This window comes from Egretta garzetta, unplaced genomic scaffold (genome assembly GCF_000687185.1).
Source record: "Egretta garzetta isolate BGI_Z169 unplaced genomic scaffold, ASM68718v1 scaffold5, whole genome shotgun sequence".
NCBI lineage: Eukaryota > Metazoa > Chordata > Aves > Pelecaniformes > Ardeidae > Egretta > Egretta garzetta.
The window spans coordinates 4,145,348-4,164,601 of NW_009259707.1; the positions used below are offsets into that span (position 1 = coordinate 4,145,348).

At 46.4% G+C, this 19,254-nt stretch overlaps 1 protein-coding gene across 1 annotated transcript in view; it reads right to left on the reverse strand.

Annotated features, from left to right (window-relative positions):
- The window catches only part of MAP4K4 (mitogen-activated protein kinase kinase kinase kinase 4), a gene marked incomplete at its 5' end in the record, with an annotated part of 164,981 nt that overhangs the window by 59,696 nt on the left and 86,031 nt on the right, over positions 1 to 19,254 (reverse strand). The window contains 2 exons of the mRNA XM_035894358.1: positions 2 to 112; positions 919 to 1,044. Coding sequence (XP_035750251.1) covers positions 2 to 112; positions 919 to 1,044 — 237 coding nt within the window. The remainder of the gene's footprint in view (position 1; positions 113 to 918; positions 1,045 to 19,254) is intronic.

Below are 19,254 nucleotides of genomic sequence, written 5' to 3' on the forward strand. Positions count from 1 at the left end.
CCCGGAGAATCTCCCTGGAGATATATGCTATCCAGTCTTCTTTCAGAGTATTCCCTTTCGTGTTCTTCACAAGGTCTGTGATAGACCCTGCTCCACAAAACTCCATAACAAGCTGAAAAACAAATATCAGCATACAACCAACTCTGAACACAGTTCCCAGCTCTCTAGGCAAAGCAAAACAATCAGGTTGCAGCACTGATTTGGGAAACCCTCATGAAGCAGAGAATATAGTTTATTTTACATCTCTGCCTGGAAAATGGATTCAAACCAAATGTCTCCAATGTGTGTCAGACATATATGGAATATGTCTCACATTAGTTACCACATTTTCAAGGACTGATTTAATCACTGTAATTTAACGCTGGGAATCTGGATTTGCTCAGCTATGCAAAATGCATTAGCAGCAACAGGAGTAAGATCACATCCAACGCTGAAGGAATCAAATTGATCACACCATTGCAACACACCTTATTCTTTAACTCCCACTTATTTATGGAAGAACATGCACTGATGTCTGTACCCTGCCACTTCAAACCCAAACTTCAGTCCTCTAGAGGGTGTAGATGAGGTGGGATGAGAAATGTAATGGGTACAGTTCTCAAGTGCAGCTTTCTTTTTACAGCCACACATTCTTACTGTTCAGCTCATCTGCCTTGTTCCCATGAAACATGTTACTATCCATCTGGGAAACGGGGAAAAAAAAAGTTACTTAAAGAGCAAATCCATTGCTAATAGGAAATCTTGGTTCAGCCATCCTCTTAAGGATGCATGATTAGCCTATGTGATTCACTTATCTATCTGTTCACACAAGCACCAAATTTTATTAGTTTGTCTTTCCATAATGTGGTATTTCTGTCATCCTCAAACTATATCCGAAAGGGAAAGACTCACGAACATGCTTGAGAAATATCTGCTTACCCACAGTTGGTCGTCATGTCCTGGAGGACTTTTCTTAATGAAAGCACCATAATAAGTTGCAATATTTCTGTGATGAGAATATTTCTTTAGCATATTAATCTCCAGTTTGATTTCTTCTTCTTCGTCCTTTGGAAAAACAAAACAAAACAAAAAACATATGTTTAATACACCACGTGCATTATTTATTTCCTCTTTTCACACAAACAGATTTTTAAAAAGTTCAATTTATACCAGCACCATGCTCAGTAAACACATCCTACATTCACGCTATCAAAATCCTGTTTATTGAGATGGTCTAAACCAGACCTTTAGTTTCCCAAGTTTTCAGTAGCGCAAAAAAGCAAATGAAGGATGAACCGGACATCATCCCATGACGGAGAAGGACAGAATCTGTTTAAAAACCCTATGCGTGTAATATCTTAAGCAAATAAATACATAGCTAGCAGGCTTTTACCCTACGCCACCCAGAGAACTAGAAAACTGGAAAAATCTGCAAGTTTACGGTAAAGAAGTATTATTTCCACCTCCCTCATTTTTTTTCCTTTAATTTTGAAAATTGCAACCAGTTCTATTTAAATGCCAGTCAGTGGCTCAGCGCAGTGGGCTGCCGAAGCGGGCCCTCCGAGGCGGGTCTCCCCACAGTGGGGACCACGGGGGTGCCACCTCAGTGAGAGCACGGGGCTGGCGCAGGAAAGCAGAGGTGGAGATCAGAAATTCCCCTCGCTGCACAGACAAGGCGTCCGCCTCGTGCACAAGCTTCCTCCTCCTCCATCTGCCCCCGTGCAGGAAGAGCAAGTGCATCAGGAAGAGAGGGCCGGGAGCCCGGGAGGTAAACAGGATGCTGGGACACAAAGGCAGAGGAAGGATTTCCCCTGGCTCCCCCTGCCTCAGCGAGGTGCCAAGCAGAGAGCAGCTCAGGTGAAGGGAGGTCATCCCTTCAAAGAGCTGGAATGGGTAGTAACACTACGCAACCACTCCTGAAAACCCCCCACAATCCGTTTTTGAAGTGAGAGTAGGACACGTTGCATGGAAGGATCCATGCACACCTTGAAGTGGCATCTCAGCAGGCAGCCAGCAGACACGGGAGAAGAAGGAGCAGGCACCATCCCACTCCCAGCTCTCTCTTACCCCACCTAGAGAGTGGGAGCCTTAGGACAAGAGGAAATGGCCTCAAGTTGCACCAGGGCAGGTTTAGATTGGACATTAAGAAAAAATTCTTCACCAAAAGGGCTTGTCAAGAATTGGAACGGGCTGCCCCAGGGAAGTGATCAAGTCACCATACCTGGAGGTATTTAAAAGACAGGTAGACGAGGTGCTTAGGGACATGGTTTAGTGGTGGGATGGCAGGGTTAGCTTAACGGTTGGACTTGATGATCTTAAAGGTCTTTTCCAACCTAAGTGATTCTATGATTCTAGCACCTCTGAACGCAACGAATGAAAAGGCAGCTGGTTTACCCCTTTAGGCACAATTTTTATTCGCTCCACAATTTTCTAGCCTTAGATATCCAGGGGGTGGAAATGTCTACCTCAAATTGATTCCAGGAAGAAACCGAAACCTCTGTTCCCTAGGGTGGCTGGCTGATAGGAACGGTAGCACGTATTTTGATTATCCTGTAATGTCAAAGCTGATTACATGAGAACATTTTAAGCCTTAAACTTCCTTGCAATTTGTACCACGCTAGCAATCAAATATCCTATTCATGACATATGCAGATGTTAATACTAAGTACATGTTAACTATTTATACACACTGGTACGCATGGCTTTAGCAAAAGAAACAACCCTATGCTACAAAGCAAACAATTATTTCAATTACACTAATAGTGGGATGCAGTGCTTACTCGTAAATGATTATGAGAGAATTCCCAAAATGCACCAGGAATAAACTATTCTTAAATCTTCTCGTGACGCATCTTTAAAGTAAAATACTGCATATTTCTGGAACACTGAACAAAATAGCAAAATAATCTTGTACATCAAAGTTCCCAGTGAACAGCAGCCCTGGAAGAAAGCATTATCAGAACAGCTTTTTGAGCCAAAAGCTAACTCAGTGCTTCCTCAAATGCTTCTGTTGTCTTTGCTGTTGTGATTTTTTATTTAGACCATATGCAAAGAAAAAACAAAAGAAAGAATAAGAATACATGCTTATGCTAGAAACTACCACACTGAACTTTGAATTTAGGAAAAAAAAACTGTAATAGAGGCTTTGTTAAACTTAATGCTTTGGGACTTAATTGCTAATAGGCTAATACATATAAATTGGATTAATGTGCTATTTTGTACTGACTTTTTATATAAAAATTATTTCCTACCCTCAGCACATGAACACAATAGCTTTTCCAATACAATGGGCAGGATGTCCTAAAGGTTGTTCATGTTCATATATTGTAACAACAGCCAAAATGACAATGCTTAGATAGGATCTATTTCTGAAAAATAAAGTAATAAAAAACCTACTCCCCCCATAAAAACCCCCAGAGAAAAAAGAACAACAAAAAGGCACATGCAGACCAGCAGACTGCAGGCAGTTACTACTCTCTCAGTTTTTCCTTGGGGCTCTGTCAAAGCACCTGCTCAATGGCCTGCAGCAACCCCCAAGCATCTCCCTTAACTAAGGCTAATAAAGGTCCTAAACTCTTGATTTCAAATGTCATTGAGCATTTGTCCACAACACAAGTAGCATCTCACCTACAGTTCAATCCAGTCCAAATTCCAGCCTACAAGAACAAATGGATTCAGTAATTCTTGCCAGGCTTTGGAGGACTCCACTTACTTAGCGTGGATCGATAACTCCCTGGCACTGAGTCCTGAAGACTTTGTGGCGACAGGAACTATCTCATGAGGATTAATCACCACTGTGGTACAGCAATTGGTGTAAGATTAAAAAAATAAAATAAATAAATTTGAAAAAAAAAAAAGGTGGACAGACTAAAATTGCTCTGTCCAGATTTGGGAATTTTTTTTTTCCATGGTACAACTGATTTCATGCCGGTGTGGATATCTGAAAGAGGCCAAACAATGTGTGCCCTGCCGGTGTTTACTTCTCCCCACTAACTACAAAAGGAGGATGAGGTCATTAGCCGAGATCCAGACACCAATCTTGCAGATGTCTTGCATCAGGGTGAGATGAATCCCACCCAAAAATCTCACCGGATAAGACCATTTCCGCACAGGTCTCCTTCTGGACAGATGCACCGCAGGGAGGGCAGGCTGCAGCCTGCAGCAGGGATCCTCCTGTGCGGAGGGAGATGTTTTGGTGGCTGTCCTGGGATTTGGACATGTGAGTCAGCCTCAGGGACCAAAGGTCCCTCACCTCCTCCCGACAATGCACACGCTGCACCACCACCACTAACAGTCCCTCTGTTTGCAGAGGTGCCAGGATCACAAAAGGGGAAAATTAAAACCGATTTGAGGCAAGAGACTGTCATTCTCATGAAGGAATACAAAAGTACATCCTTTTTTCTTGGAGGAGAGAGGCAGCTGGTGAGCCCTTCCTAGTGATTTTATGCAGCTGGCATCAATTACCACTTTAAGCCATTATCTGTGGATACAAACTCCCATTGAAACCTTCTTTGTCTGGCCTGTGATGGCGCTGGTGAAAGTGCTTTATACTTATACATTCGCTGTCTGTTTGTGACTGCATGTCTGATTACTAGTAATTTTTGCAGTAAGCTATACTTTTGCAAGACTCACGTGGTTAAATCAAGCTTGGAGCGGCTTTCCTTTCCCTTTCCATGCATTTCCCTTCAGAGATTAAATGGACACGTCAGCATCTCTAGGGATTTCTAACCACAATGCTGTTTTATCAAAATGACTTTGCCTGTAAGATTAAAAACTGCATACGGTGCCGGCGCAGAAATCCACCTATACACTCAAAGATCATTTCTAACCATGTGAATTAGCACATTAAAAATAAAACCAGGCGCTCTACCTCCCAGCATGCCACCTAGTGGCACCTGATCAGCTTGCTTATGACAGTAGCACAAAATCTCCACACTGCTCGCTCTTCCATTCATCATTGCAGGCTAAATATCAGATTATATTTTTTGCACACAGGCGGCAAATCAATGGCTTGTTATTTTCATTACATCACCCTTTACAAAACCGTGATGATTTAAGTAGCTGAATGATTTACGTATCCGACCATGGTTGCCACTGGAGTAACCCCCAGTCAAATAAAAACTACAAGAGCAGATCCATGTAAGGAATATTAATCTGGACAGCTCAATTGCAATTTCGGCACATTTTCCAAAGGTAACCACCCCTTGCATCATTACTGCAAGAAAATCCTACTTATTTATACAAGTTTTTAGAAGATAATTTCAGAAGCACTCTGCCAGGCATAGAGTACGGAGGGAGGAGAGAACTGCAGCCCTAAAAGTGCCAGAAGCAAGGACAACATAACCAAAGGAAACCAAAAATCATTCCATGCCTGCCCCATTTTTATATACTTCCCTAAATATCTTTGTCTAGGTGCCTCAGGAGACCAAGCCAAACAGTCCCAACCTGCCCCAGTGCCGAAACTGGTACAAGACCATTACGAGAGTCTGTCTCTGAGAAACAGACCTGGAGGAGGAGGTGGCGGGGAATAACGGTGTTTTCCAAGCTCTGTAGTACACGGAGATGATTTCAGGAACTGAATTTAAAACACAAACAAACAAACAAAAAAAAACCCCCAACAAACCACCTAAAGGTACAGCAAGAAAGTATCCCAGGGCACATAAGCAGTGACTCCAGGTAAAAGAGCTGCCTGACCGCTGCTCTTTGCTAGCTATTGCTTCTGCCCTCTCAAGGGATGGCGCAGGTCGGGGAGGAGAAACTCAGGACAATTTCAGAAGATTTTGTTTACCCTAGTGGTATGATGAGGGAAAAAGTGAACAAGGAAACACAGCCGAGACAGGATAAAGCAAGACAATGTTCTGTGATGAAGGTAAAAGCAAGTTTACCTCTCCTGCCCGATGATTTATATGCTGCCCTAAATCAGTTTGCAGAGGAATACAAATTGGTCCCTTCAGTAACTTTCCTTTTCGATTTAAGAAATGAGACAGTGACAAATCTCAGCTCTCCCTGCACAGACAGCATCTAGTGATTTTAAGCTACAACCAGGTGTTTTAAGAATTAACACCACTCCCCAGCCAAAACACGCAGGCAAAGGGGGACGGGAAAAGGGAAGGCTCCTAATCTCCTTTCCTTTGCTTTCCCCTGCGCTGCCCCCAACGCCCTGCCTGCCTATTCCCAGGGAGCTTCACTGTCTGGAGAACAGCAGCTGGCGATGCTCTACCTGGGATTTCAGAGTCAGCTGAGCTGCTGAGGACCATGAGCTCCAGTGGTGGCTTGTGGCATTTGGGAATCTTTAAATCGCAGGAGAGCTGGGATCTGCGTGGAGGGGCAGACAGCAGCCTCAGCCTGTGAGAAGGGAAAGGGAGCGCTAACCCACAGATGCCCAGAGTAGTGGAGAGAAAACTGGTTTGCCGTCAGAGGCACCAGAACCACAACAGCTCGGCCTTTCCTTCACCATCACCCCCCAGCAGGCGAGTTGAAGAAAAACAAGAGAAGCCCACAAGAAACCCAGTTTATTTTCCTTTCCACTTCCTCTCACTTTTAATTTCTGCTCTCCACCCACATTAAAAAAAAAAAAAAAAAAAAAAAAAAAAAGTCCTAAAAGGCACCAAAAGCAAACAAAAATCTTCCTGGATAAATCACAACCCAACTTCTGTGAACCACAATTCTGCTTGTGTGTTACATCCTCCCTCCTCCCCGCACCCCAGAGCTGGCCAGCATCCACTCGGAGCTGAATCCGTACAGGACAGGGAAAGTCTGAATAGTGCCTAGCACAATAGGTGACCTTTTCTGGTGCTGGAATCCGTAATATACACACTCATTAATAAAGTTCTCACACACGAGGGAGACCTTTTGGCGAGAAGAGTTGGGGCAGTATTGCATGCAGCACGGTATTTGAACCCGGAGCTGGGGCGCTGCCTCCAAGCCGGGAAGGAGATTGTAATTTTGGGAGGAACCTAACCACAGCAGCAATGAGACTCCGAGCGCCGGGCAAGTCCCTGCCAGCGCCTGCCAAGGTAGGAAGTTCGTATAAAGCAGAGCAGCTCTAACAGTGCTGAGGGCGCAACGTGGAGAAACACGATCCTCTCCAATGCCACAATGGAGTGGCGGAATTGGGAATGTGATATTAAGTAGTTCTTAAAAGAAAATACCAAATACAGGCTTCTTGGGAGGGAAAGCTTAAACTGTTTAAAAGAAAAGACTTTAATCAAGACATGCAGTAAACATTTAACAAGTCCATATACAGTCCCTCCTAAATCTTAACATCCAACTTTCTTATTACATCCTGTTTGTCTTGAGAGTCCTTTACCGAGCCTTTGAGCTTTGTTACCCTCAAGCTAAAGACCTCAGGCGAGTTTATTTCCCTTCTGTCTCTCTCTCCTGTTACCTTCTCACCCCCAGCACTGACTGTGCCTGTCCCAGTTCACATGCAAAGTCTCTCTTTCATGGACCCCTTACCCACAGACTCTTCCCACCTTGGCATCAGCACGTTCATTTCTCTGCACTGTCTTTCAAGTCCTTCCCAAACACGCACTTGTTCAAAGGCCTCCAGACCGTTCGCCCTTAACGAAATGCATCCATCACGCCATGCACTCGGTGACACTGATGGAGCACCAGACATCCAGAAAGCAAGGGCGTGGGTGGTGCCAACCACTGCTGTGCGGGTGCCTCTCAGAGTTTGCCCCTTGTCCACATATGCAGCCCATGCAGAGAAAGCCCTTCACAGGCTTTACCATTTGCGAGCTTTCCTGGAGCCTATCTTGTCACTGGGAGCTGCCCACCAGCCTTGGAGCCGCTTCCGCCGCCGGCGCAGAGCCGCCCTGCCAGAAGCAGCAGACCGGCAGCGCTCTGCTCAGGCGGAGCGATCACAGAAGATGGCTGTGATGCTTTTTCAAGGGTCAAAAAAATCTTAGTTTTGCGAGAACTGGCTGGGAGAACAGGGCTGTCCTTATGACCACATTTGGTTACCTTCAGCCGCAAGATTTCATCAAGCAGGTTAGAAACACACTTCCCAACACATGCAAAACAGAGGCTGCTTTGTCTCCCCTTGGCACACCACCCTCTCTACTGCACGCTAAAGGCACCATCTGAAACAAGAGAGAAAATGAGCCAAATTGTTCTCAGCAGTGCCATCGCTGAGGCTGCAGCCATAAAGCAACAATTAAATTAACTGGACAAAGAAGCACGAGGGATGGCTAGCTCTTAAGCAGGGTCCCAGGACAGCCCGAAGGAGCCTGTGTGGCAGCATTGTGCAGGCACAGGAGACGGAATCACGTGCCGGCGGGAAGGAGCCAAAAACCACGTGAAGACAATACTTGTCTGTTGTCTCCCCCCAAACCACCTCCTCTGCCCATCGCTCCCACAACAATATTCTCTTTCTTGCCTGATGTGCCCCTGGTGCCTTTGCTGGTCACTGAATGAGCTGCACTGAAGACACAGAGACTGCACGGCTGCTGACCTCCCCCAGCAAAACCCCAGGATGCCACCGTCTTTTCTGAAGACGGCAGAGGGAGAGAAAACTCCTAAGGGCAAATCTCTTCAACCGTTTCCAAGGCTAGTCCCTTCATCCTGGTCATGGTGACTTAAAAGAGTCTCCTGCTCAGACTGCATGTTTATCCCAGCCATGCAATTCAACTGTCCGTCCTCATCAAGCCTGAATTATTAACACGTTATGCAACAAGCTAGCCTTGTGCTGACACCTTCAGAGCTCTCATGAAAGAGGGAAGGTTTAGTACCCTACTTCCATTACTATTATTCACACTAAAAACACTTGCTGGTATACAATTGCACATCCCGTCTCAGTTGTTTTGTGATCAGAACAAGCCCTTGCTAGCAGATACGTAAAATAAAGTCTGTGTGTGAAGGAAAGAAATTAAAACAATTTCCTTTATGAAAAGCTCTGGGCTCAGACAATAAGAGTGCTGGAGAGAAAACAGGCTTATGCCCAAAGCCAAAAAGTTGCACAGCTTTTCTACTGCCAATCCCAGCGTGCATTTGATGCCAAGGAAAGCAGTATCTCTGGGGGCGACAGAGCCAGGGCAATCATTTGCCCACTGCATGGCCCCTGTTGCCCCTAGGCAGCGCGAAGCCCCAGCATGCCACCACTCCCACCTGGAGGGCAGATCTCCTTCCCAAAGGGGACCGACACAGGGGTCCCTCTCTGCATGTGCAGTCCAGACACCGCTGGACCACAGTTTGGACCTGGAAGATGGAAAAGGCTCCTGAGCCCTGCAGCTCTGATGCAGCTGGAGGGAGTCAACGAGAAACTAAAGTTCTAGTTTGAAACTAAGCTTTAACTTCGAGGGCGGTGGGCTGAAGGCAAACATTTGAGAAAAGAGAGAAAGCAAAAGGCTGAAATAACTAAAAGTGGATTTGCTATGTACTACATGCCACACAGAAGCTGTATGATCAGAAATTTAAGCTGGGAAGCTAAAATACAGTAAAAATGGCAGTTCTGGCATAACATGAATGTTCTTATACTATATACATCATGAAAACCTGTAATTACATGAAGACACTGATTCCCTTACGGGACAGTATACAGCCTCACACCCACACAGACCAACAAGTCCTGCAGCTGAACAGTGAAGAGGGATTTACTAACATCCCCTCTTTCATTTTGTACACGGAATGAAACCCAAATGCTAAAAAACAAACAAAATACCCCAACAGTTCACAAGCATGACCAAAAGTGGTCACCACGCACACCCAAAGAACAGAACAAAGGAGAGGAAGGAAAAGTAATTCCACGTTGGTGTTTCCTCGGGGCTGTTTCACATAGGATCCTTTATTAAAAAGAGATGGGGCTGGAGTAGTAGCTGACGAGAAATTCAGAAGCTCTATCACATGCTGCCGTTTCTTTGTCTGACGGTGATGGAGGGCTTGGCACGGCTCAGTACGTAACATGACTTAGGCCAAAAGCAAACACGCAGGTTTGAGAAGCAGAGGAAGCAGACTGGCAGTGGTACTCCAAAATTGATCATATGTTAAAAAATAAAATAAAAGATAAAAAAAAAAATATGTGGGAGCACAAACAAGCACCACCACAATTCCCAGCAGCGAGCAGCTGGCAGCCACAAAGCAAGTACCTCACACTTCCAGAAGACAATGGTCCCACTGGTGACCATCACCCCTCTATGGGACGAGTTCCACCACAGGTGGACAGACCTGTCCCCTTACGGACATCTTTTCCCCTCATGCTAAATTGCAGGTGCCCAGGGCAGCTATGCTCCAGGCTTCAGCACAACCGCTACGTCCCTAAAATTAGACAGAATGCATCCAGGCTTTGGGCACTGGTAGCATCAACAGTTAAGGCCAGCAAACAGCTGCTGGAAGACTACAAGTTTTATTACCAAGGTTGGCTTTTTGAACCCGAATCAACTGGTAGGTGGAAGAAGGACTTTGTAACACATCACTAATCCCTCAGCTGTCCACATTCCCCAAGTCTTCTAGGCTTTAATTAAGCAAACCCTCCTCATTAACATGTTGTGAGTGCTGCAGTTTTTCCTTCCAAATATTTAAAACTCTGTCTGCAACAGTAACAAAGCCCTGCATTTTGTCAGAAAATGAGTACTAAGAAAAGCCCTGAAAACAAAATTACTGCATTTTCTTTGCAGCCCACCAATCCACTTCCATAAAGTGACACACTTCACTTAGCCCATTGCTATGAAGAAACAGATTTAACGCTTCTTTTCTAAAGTGGTGTACATCAGACAGACAAAACGACATCTAACAGCCATTACATCCCCAAACACTGCAGGTAACACGTTGGCTTAGGAGCCAATACCCACGTTTAATGCCCGTTGTACGTGCGGCTGGCAACCTATGCTCTGTTTCACACCCACAAAAGGCAAACTTCAAATCTTGGGCTACACTACAGCCTCCAAAAAAACTCCTTGTAAGCAAGGACTAGTGTGAGATCATGATCTGACTTATTCAACACAAGGTTTCTTTTGTGAAGCAGCCAAAATATGTAAATTACCCAGGAATAAAAGGAATCGTCCGATCTCTACATGTGTCTAACAAACACAACTGAATGACACAGTGCGAGCACACAAGTTCTTACAAGCTTTAATTTCAGATAATCTTTGCCTAAAGGTTAAACACTTTAGCTCCTCTGGTCCAATATTAGTCACCACTCAGCCTCTGTTGGTAATCCGCAACCTTCTCCCCTCCCTTACGCGAAGAAAGCACTGCCAATGCAAAATGCCAGGTGCGAACGGGGAGGACCCAAGGGGTTTAGAGGCCCGTTCCTCTCACCAGACGAGGGGCAGAATGGATCGCAAAGAGAGCTGTGACACCAGCTCACCATCGTGTGTTTGAGAAACAGGGTGAATATAGACTGTCCGTGCAGATCATGGGTGGCGGGGATAAGGAGAAGGGAGGAGATCTGACCAAGCCCTGCAGGCTCGCCAAATCCCATTTTTGATTTTAAAAATACCCCAGAAAATACCTTCAGTTTCTTTCACCAGCACTGCAAGCAAAGACCACTTCAAAAGCCAGCAGGAGGAAGCTTGCTCCTTCTCCTCCCTTTGCCACAATCTCCACCTTCTCTTCCTTCTCTCTCTGGTGTGGTGAGAACGGCTCCTCCCAGCAGCGACAGAGCAGAGGATCAACATCGGGTTGGCAGCCATGAGACAGCCCTACACACACCTGCAAAAATACCCTGTCCAAGCCCGCAAAACACCCGCTCCTTCCTGGGGAGGAACACGCTCTTTCAGGGCAAACCCAGGCTCGTGATTGATGCCAGACCAGACCCGGGGTTTCTGCTCCTTCATGGTCTTCTGTGGCACTCCTGAAACCTACAACCCAACAGCAGCTCTGGGGGTGAAAAAGTACCACCAAGCTCAGTTACTCTATGGAAATGAACGGAAAAGAAATACATAGAAATATATGGGCTGAGAGCAGCTTTGCTGGAGCAAAGACTTCTCTTTACCTTGCTTGTTCACATGAGAATGAGAGCCACACTTATAACCCTAAGGGTTTTCAAAGCAGGAAGGAATAAGGATATTCTATTTTACCTCTAAAATACACTTGGGTTCAGAAATACAGCTCTTTCTAAAAAGGAAATCCATTACAGAATGATTTACAGCTGACTGACAAGATGATGAGGATGACTCTGTAATTATCAGGTCCAATCAGTCAAATTACAATTTACCAGCAGACACACAAACTACTTGATTCACAGCTAGCATTTTCTTCAGCACACACTAGGTCCTTGCTACAACAAGAGAGGAGCCAGACAACCTCTACCAGTAACAGGCAAATGCAGCTGCTGACGAGAGGAACTCAGGGACGTCTGCAAGGGGCAAATTTCCCTTCGTGTTTGTGCCAAACCCCTCCGGAGGACAGACGACAACCGGGGCTGCCACCAAAAGGCTTCTCCTTTGTGTTCAGACAGGAACAGCTGTTAGGCAGGTAGAAAGGTACGGCCACGTCTGGGCACGTGTGATAAGTGAGTTCTTTATAAAATCAGTTGCTGAGGTTTTGATTTTCTTTGGTGGATTAATGCTGACTTATGCACAGCATTTAAAAATCGCCCCGCGCTGCCAAGGCTCTATAAAGACTGTGCACTTTAGTGTACAAGTAAGTGCATTTGGCATTACGCCACTATGTACAAAATCATTTTCATGCAGCTGCCAGCAGAAGGGAACTATATTCTTGGACCAGATGTTTTTGTTGTCGGCGCTGCCAAGCACGCCTGGAAACCTCACAGCTGAGCGGTGCTGCAGGAGTGAATTAACAATGAACAGAGCCACAAGATGCTCGTGTCCATCTATCAGACACATCGTGGCTCCCTCTCCCCCTTCCTCCCCCCTCCCTGAGCAAGGAGGCTGCCCGACAGCCAGCTAATTATTTACCTGCCCGAGAAGAAAAGCCCTTCTGCCTCCATCACGATAAATAAAAGCAACAAATACTTGCAGAAAATATGACACCCCAGCTACATTTACCCTTAGCTGGGCAGGTGACAAAGAGACCATGTTTAACAGACAAGAAAATAGGACTGGAGAAAATATAAACTGTCCTATTACAGTACATTTGTTTTTGCTGCTGGGACGCGAACAGGCTTACATTTATTAAATGGTATTTCACCTCAAAAATCAGAGCTTCTATGGCATCTCGCTCTCCAGTTTGAAAACAAACAGCTCAGATCCCAGCACAAGTCTCTCAGTCTTGAGCTGAAACCCTGAGAGCCCTGGCTGGAGTTTAGGGACAGGGGTCCACTTCCCAAGCCTGACACTGGTTCCCAGTGAGGCTCCCTTCACCCTCTGCTGGTCCCCGCTACTGCAAAGCAGGGGCTCCCGCCAGCCCCCCAGCTGCCGGCCTTGCCTTGCACAATGGCACCACGACTAGCAGAGGGGACCCGTGGGGGCTACAGGGACAGAAGTAATAAATTGCCAGACAGCTGCTTAAAACAGCGGATGTGTATGCACAGCAGGCAGAAAGCAGTCTGCACAAGGGAGCCAGGCACCAACACTGGATGCTGATAAGAAAATGAGGTTTACTTGGTCTAAAACTCTCCTTTGACAGGCCCACCCTATATCAACCACAAAGCCTGTAAGGGAAACCCGAAAGGTCAGGCCACCTCGTCCAGAAAGAAAGCCCCTGCACCAGGCAGGGAAGAGGTGGAAGCACGCCCGCCTCCTCACCCAGGCTGCAGCCCTCCCGGGGGGCAGCGAAGGGCAACACCACTCCTTCGGGTTTGTGGGATGGGGGATGCTTCTTTGTATGTTCTGCTCACTGGGTGCCATACGTGTTCAAAGCAAAGAGTGGCAGAAAGAGGGGTGGGGTGGGGGGGTGTTGTAAAAAGCAACACTCAGTAACTTGACTGTAAAATCAATGCACGCCTAATGTGTTTTACTGAAATCCTCCTGGACAAAGGCTGAGGAAAAGGCTGAGGTACTTCATGCCTTCTTTGGTTCTGTCTTTAATAGTAAGACCAGCTCTTCTTGGGGTACCCAGCCCCCCTGAGCTGGAAGACAGGGACGGGGAGCAGCAAGCCCCCATAATCCAAGGGGAAATGGTTAGCCACCTGCTGCACCACTTGGACCAAGGTGACGCCCACCTACAGGAAGGGCCAGAAGGAGGATCCAGAGAACTACAGACCTGTCAGCCCAACTTTGTGCCAGGGAAGGTTATGGAGCAGTTCATTTTGAGTGCCATCACATGGCACATAGAGGGCAACCAGGGGATCAGGCCCAGTCAGCATGGCATCCTGGCTTGTATCAGGAATAGTGTGGCCAGCAGGAGCTGGGAAGTGATTATGCCCCTGCGCTGGTGAGGCTGCACCTCAAATACCATGTTCAGTTTTGGGCCCCTCACTACAAGAAAGATGTTGCCTTGCTGGAACATGTCCAGAAGAGTGCCACAAAACTGGTGAGGGGTCTGGAGCACAAGTCTTATGAGTAGCGGCTGAGGGAACTGGGGTTGTTCAGCCTGGAGAAGAGGAGTCTGAGGGGAGGCCTTATCGCCCTCTACAACTGCCTGACAGGAGGGGGTAGTGAGGTGGGGGTCGGCCTTTTCTCCCTGGTAATGGGTGATAGGATGAGGGGAAATGGTCTGAAGTTGCACCAGGGCAGGTTTAGGTTAGACATTAGGAAAAATTTCTTCACAGGTCTTTTCCAACCTAAACAAACCTATGATTCTGCAAGAATAATCCAATCTCCCTCAGAAAGAGTATCATTTTGGTTTCCCCAGCCTTCAGCAGCCACCACATCTCCTGTGCCAAACGTGGCCCCAGCCTGCCCAGCTACACCCGCTAGCCAGCATCTGCATGGGAGCTGTGCTCACCTCTCACACCTGGAGCAGCGCCTTCCTTAAGGATAAATTCCAAAGTTACATGTTTGAAGAAAAAAAACCAACAAAAAAAACAGATGGCCTCTCTTGTCCAGATGAATAAATGGTCTCCTCTCAGGGATTTTTCCCTTAAAACAAAAGTAATGCTTATCACTACGGGGTCTCAGGGGAAGATGATTCACGAGCAGGAAAAGGCCTGTAGGTCTGTGCTCAGGGTACTCACCCCAGCAGATATTACAATTCCTTGCTATTCTTGTCCTGTAACATGACGAAGTGACAGTCTGTGAAAGCCTCCCTTAATCACACTGATTTGAAACCAAACAAAGAGCAATTAGCCGAGCCAAAGGAGGGGGGGAGGTGGGATTTACATCGGAAGGAGGAAACCTGGATTGTTTGGAGAGCTTCAAAATTCAGGAGGATATGCTTTAAGGCAGCGGATTTGCTCAGAGCAGAGCTGTGTGACAATGAAGCCAAGCACAAAGGGACAGGCTGCAGCAACTGTGCCAGCTCCAGCTCTACCACCAAGGCAAGGATCCGCCGGTCGGTTAGGAAACATTACTAAGCAGCATGGAAGCAGCAGAAATCCCACACACAGCAAATCGGACCTCTCCAATAGCTGGAGAGAGGCAGCTAAGTGAAAGACCATGTGTTGTGGAGGTCAGCTTCTGCCAGACTACAGGCATCTGAACAAAGCCCGTCACGGCTGGAGGCTCCTCTCCTGCGGTTTCCTGCAGCCTCATCCCTCCAACGGGCGCATGGAGAAATCCCAAAGCCCAGTCAGAAGGGAAAGCCTCACAGAAAATGTTGGTTAAATCGGTTAAGCTTGTCTTTGCCGGTTTACTAACAAATGACACTCCACTAGGAAAAACCTTTAGCTGCGCTCTGGTTGACATGAATTAAAAAGTGAGGGGCGAGGGGGGTACAGAATAGGAAAAGGATGAACAGGGAGGCTATGATAAAGATAGCAAAACATAATTTAAAAAAAAAAAAAAAGGAAGTTGTAAGGTTGTGGGTGCTTTTTTTGCCTTTTTTTTTTTTTTTTTGACAACTCTCCCCAAATCAGCTCCATCTGTAGTCTCTGAGCATCTGAGGGTTTCTGCCAAAGTGATCAGTAGCAAAGAGCTAGCATTTGTCTTTGAATCACAGCCATTGTGCGCTCCAGCGTTCCCACACCACAGAGAGAAATTGGAGGCACTCACAATTCTCCCTGGGCTAACGCTGAGCTGCCCATCCAAAGCACAAGGGATGACGGCAGTGCATGTGCACTGCTGCATATAAAGGCAAGGCACAGTGGGAAAAAAAGGACATTGCTGCTTTTCATGACCTATAAAACTTCCTCACTGAAAGCGGGCTTGGCTGAGGGCAACTCTCCAACTCATTGGCAAACCTCTTCAAAGCAAGACATCCAGCTAAGGTTGTCTCTCATACAATACAGCCCTTATTCCCTCACGCCTTTGGTTCGTGAGTAGACACTTTTCCCCGGGAGCCATGCGTGTACAGCCATGCAACAGTCACAACCCAGTTTTGGCCACCTCTCCCCTATGCCGACACTGTGGCACTGGGCTGGAGAGCAGGCACATGCCCGCGCACACCGGCAACCTGCACGTCTCGTCCTCTTCCCTTTGGAGAAGTGCAGGACACCACAAAACTCTTTATCTGCTGTTAGGATGGATGTTAGCTCTGAATGGAAGATGCAAAAAAAACACTGAACATCAGGAAGCTCCTACTAGCATAACTCAAAGGTTTCTGTTATGTTACTGTGTATCAGGTTTCAGAAGAAACTTCTGGCCCTTGACATCATGTGGAAGGCAAGCAGGTTTCTCACTGTGAAGCCCTCTAGTGATGGCCAGAAGCACAGCACTCATGCAAGTACTTGCTTTGAGTGCAACCAGGAGGGAAAACTTAAGACAAACCCTTGCGCAAGAGATCACTGCTCATCAGCCAGGCCAGGTCCAGATGGCCATGTCTCAAGGAGCAGGTAACAGCTCATGGAGCCATGCTAAGCAGAGTGTTTGCAACCGTTTACCCACACTCAAAGTAGCTATTTGTCCCCCAAAGGCTGATGAATATGGGTATTTTGTGAACAGTCATGGATTAGACCTCTAACCCAAAACAGGCATCAATCCATCATGAGTGGTTCTTAATTAAGACCCAGAAAAAAACATGGGGCGGAAGGGGGAGAAGACATTTAGTATCAAACACTGAAATCCAACTTTTTGATCTATATTGTGCCTTAGCAATAGGCACAATCTCTGCTGTCCACTGAATATACAGCTCCTGAATATTTGAGTTTCCACAACTATAGTCATCCCATGCATTATCGAGCTGCAGAGAAGACCAGTAGAAGAAACATCTTCATTTTTTTTCTAAGAAAAAATCCTATTAATTGCCAGTCAGCCCTTGTCCCCATCTGGATCCAGCACTGCCTCAGGGATGCTCCCGAGTCAGAAGATCTTTCCTATGGAACTACAACACTCTGCCTAAACGCACTGATTTGTATTCTTCTGCTTTATCAACCAGCTGTATGAAATTCACCTATTACAGAACTAGCTATCTGTTTTTTGTATCTCAAAGTGGCAAGTCATTAGATGGCATCATATGCAACAATGTTAAAAGGAGTGCTGTTTCCCACAGTGAAGTCTGCTCTAATGCTTTATATGTCCTTAAGTCCACCTTATTGTCAAAGAAACTGCTGATTTAAATCATACCTAACTAATATCTGGAGGAAGAAAAAGCGATACCCAGTGAATTGGCAGTGGTACCACACAAGCCTACACAGCAAGGGCAAGCTGAGCTTTTCATTCCGGACTTCACTTAAAGCAAACAGATGTCATTCAGAGGTAGATCTATTTTGGCTACCTGGATTAGCCCACTAAAGGGTTGTTGTCTTTTGCCATTCACTAACCAAAGCACCATTAAACTCAGGATTAACAAGGTTCTTTGCCTGCAAATACGGGGCATGGTCCAAAACGTGGTTCACCTAAGCCAGTCTCCTGTGGGTCACCAGACCAGAGGCAGCTGGCATCACGCATCCTCGGCACAGGTTTTTTGGCTCCAGCATTGGAACCAAGCTCACCACCCAGCGATTCTTTGCTCTGACATTATCCTGAACACTGGAATTCAGAATCACAATAAATGTTATGGAAATGGTCCAAAGCAGAAAGTGAAGTAATTTCTGAGGCAAGCAAGCAGACTAAAAATAGCCTGCTGCGCAGTGGAAAGAATCAGAGGGTGGGGGAATCCCTGCAGAAGACCTTTACACTCCGTTCTTTATTCCTAAATCTGCAGGTGTGGAGCACTACAAACAGTCCCTCAGCGGCCGTCGGTCGCAGGTGGCCAGGGAAGATGCGGCCAGGCTGTTGGAAAGGCATTGCAGCCGGCTTTCTTCCCGGGTTCACCCTGCAAAGGGACAGCTGCGGGGGAGCGGCTCCCCGGGCAGCCTCAGGGCTGTAACCCCTCCAACCCTCAGGAGATGCTGCTGATGCTGCAGGCCAGCTCCCGGACCCCGTCTCTCCCACTCCCTGCTCTGCCTCTGCCCCTCTCACCCATCCCACAGCCAGCTTTTGCTGGGGTGAAAAGAGTAGAAAGCTAATCTGTATTCAAAAAAAAAAAATATATATATACTTCTTTGCCAGAGGAGCGCTCTGAGGGATGGGACCAGACAGATGCTGGTACAAGAGGAGCTGGGAAAGGGGGGGAAGAGAGGCACTACTGCCCCTGCAGTAGCAGCCAGAAATGAAATTGGCTTTGGTGTACTGCAAAATCACATCTCGAGGGAGAAATAACTAGAAAATAGGGAAAAGCCTTAGACACCTATGTCAGGAGGAAGCACTGCTATCACAACAGGATGCCATCTGAACATTTACAAATAGAAAATGCAACTGTTCCTCCTTTCTTTCCTGCCAGTGGGAGAAATCCTTTCCTGAATTCACATGCATGTTTGTTTGTTTACATTTGTAGGCACAGGAAAGGGAAGGAGTTTGTGTTTACATGCAGATCCATCCATTTTTAGAAGAACAGCGCCAACTCTAACAATTTGCATTGCAAATCAAAACTAAGCTAGGTAAATTTCCCAAACTCTTTTAACCAGAATTGAGGAGCAGCAGCCATTCTGAAGCAGGAACCAACTTCACCCTCAGGGACTCAAATCTGAGTGGAGACTTGTTTGACGATACAGCCCCCTCTGACATATAAATCAGTGCAGCTCTATCATTTTATAGTTGAATCAAGGCTTTAAATTTAAACCAACTGTTGCAAAGTGGGTTAGTGAGAGAGGTAAAAAAGAAAAATCCAGAGTGAAAAATGACTGACTTTTACAAAAACAGGTTTGTCTGACACGCTCAAAGAGAGGAAACACCAGTAGATGCTAGAGAAAAGGCTGCTGAGGTAAAATATATGCAAGAGACAAATAAAACCCTCCTTAATGGTGCTGCCTTTGCATCACTGTTTCCAGAGCAGTGACTCATGGCTGGGGGGCCG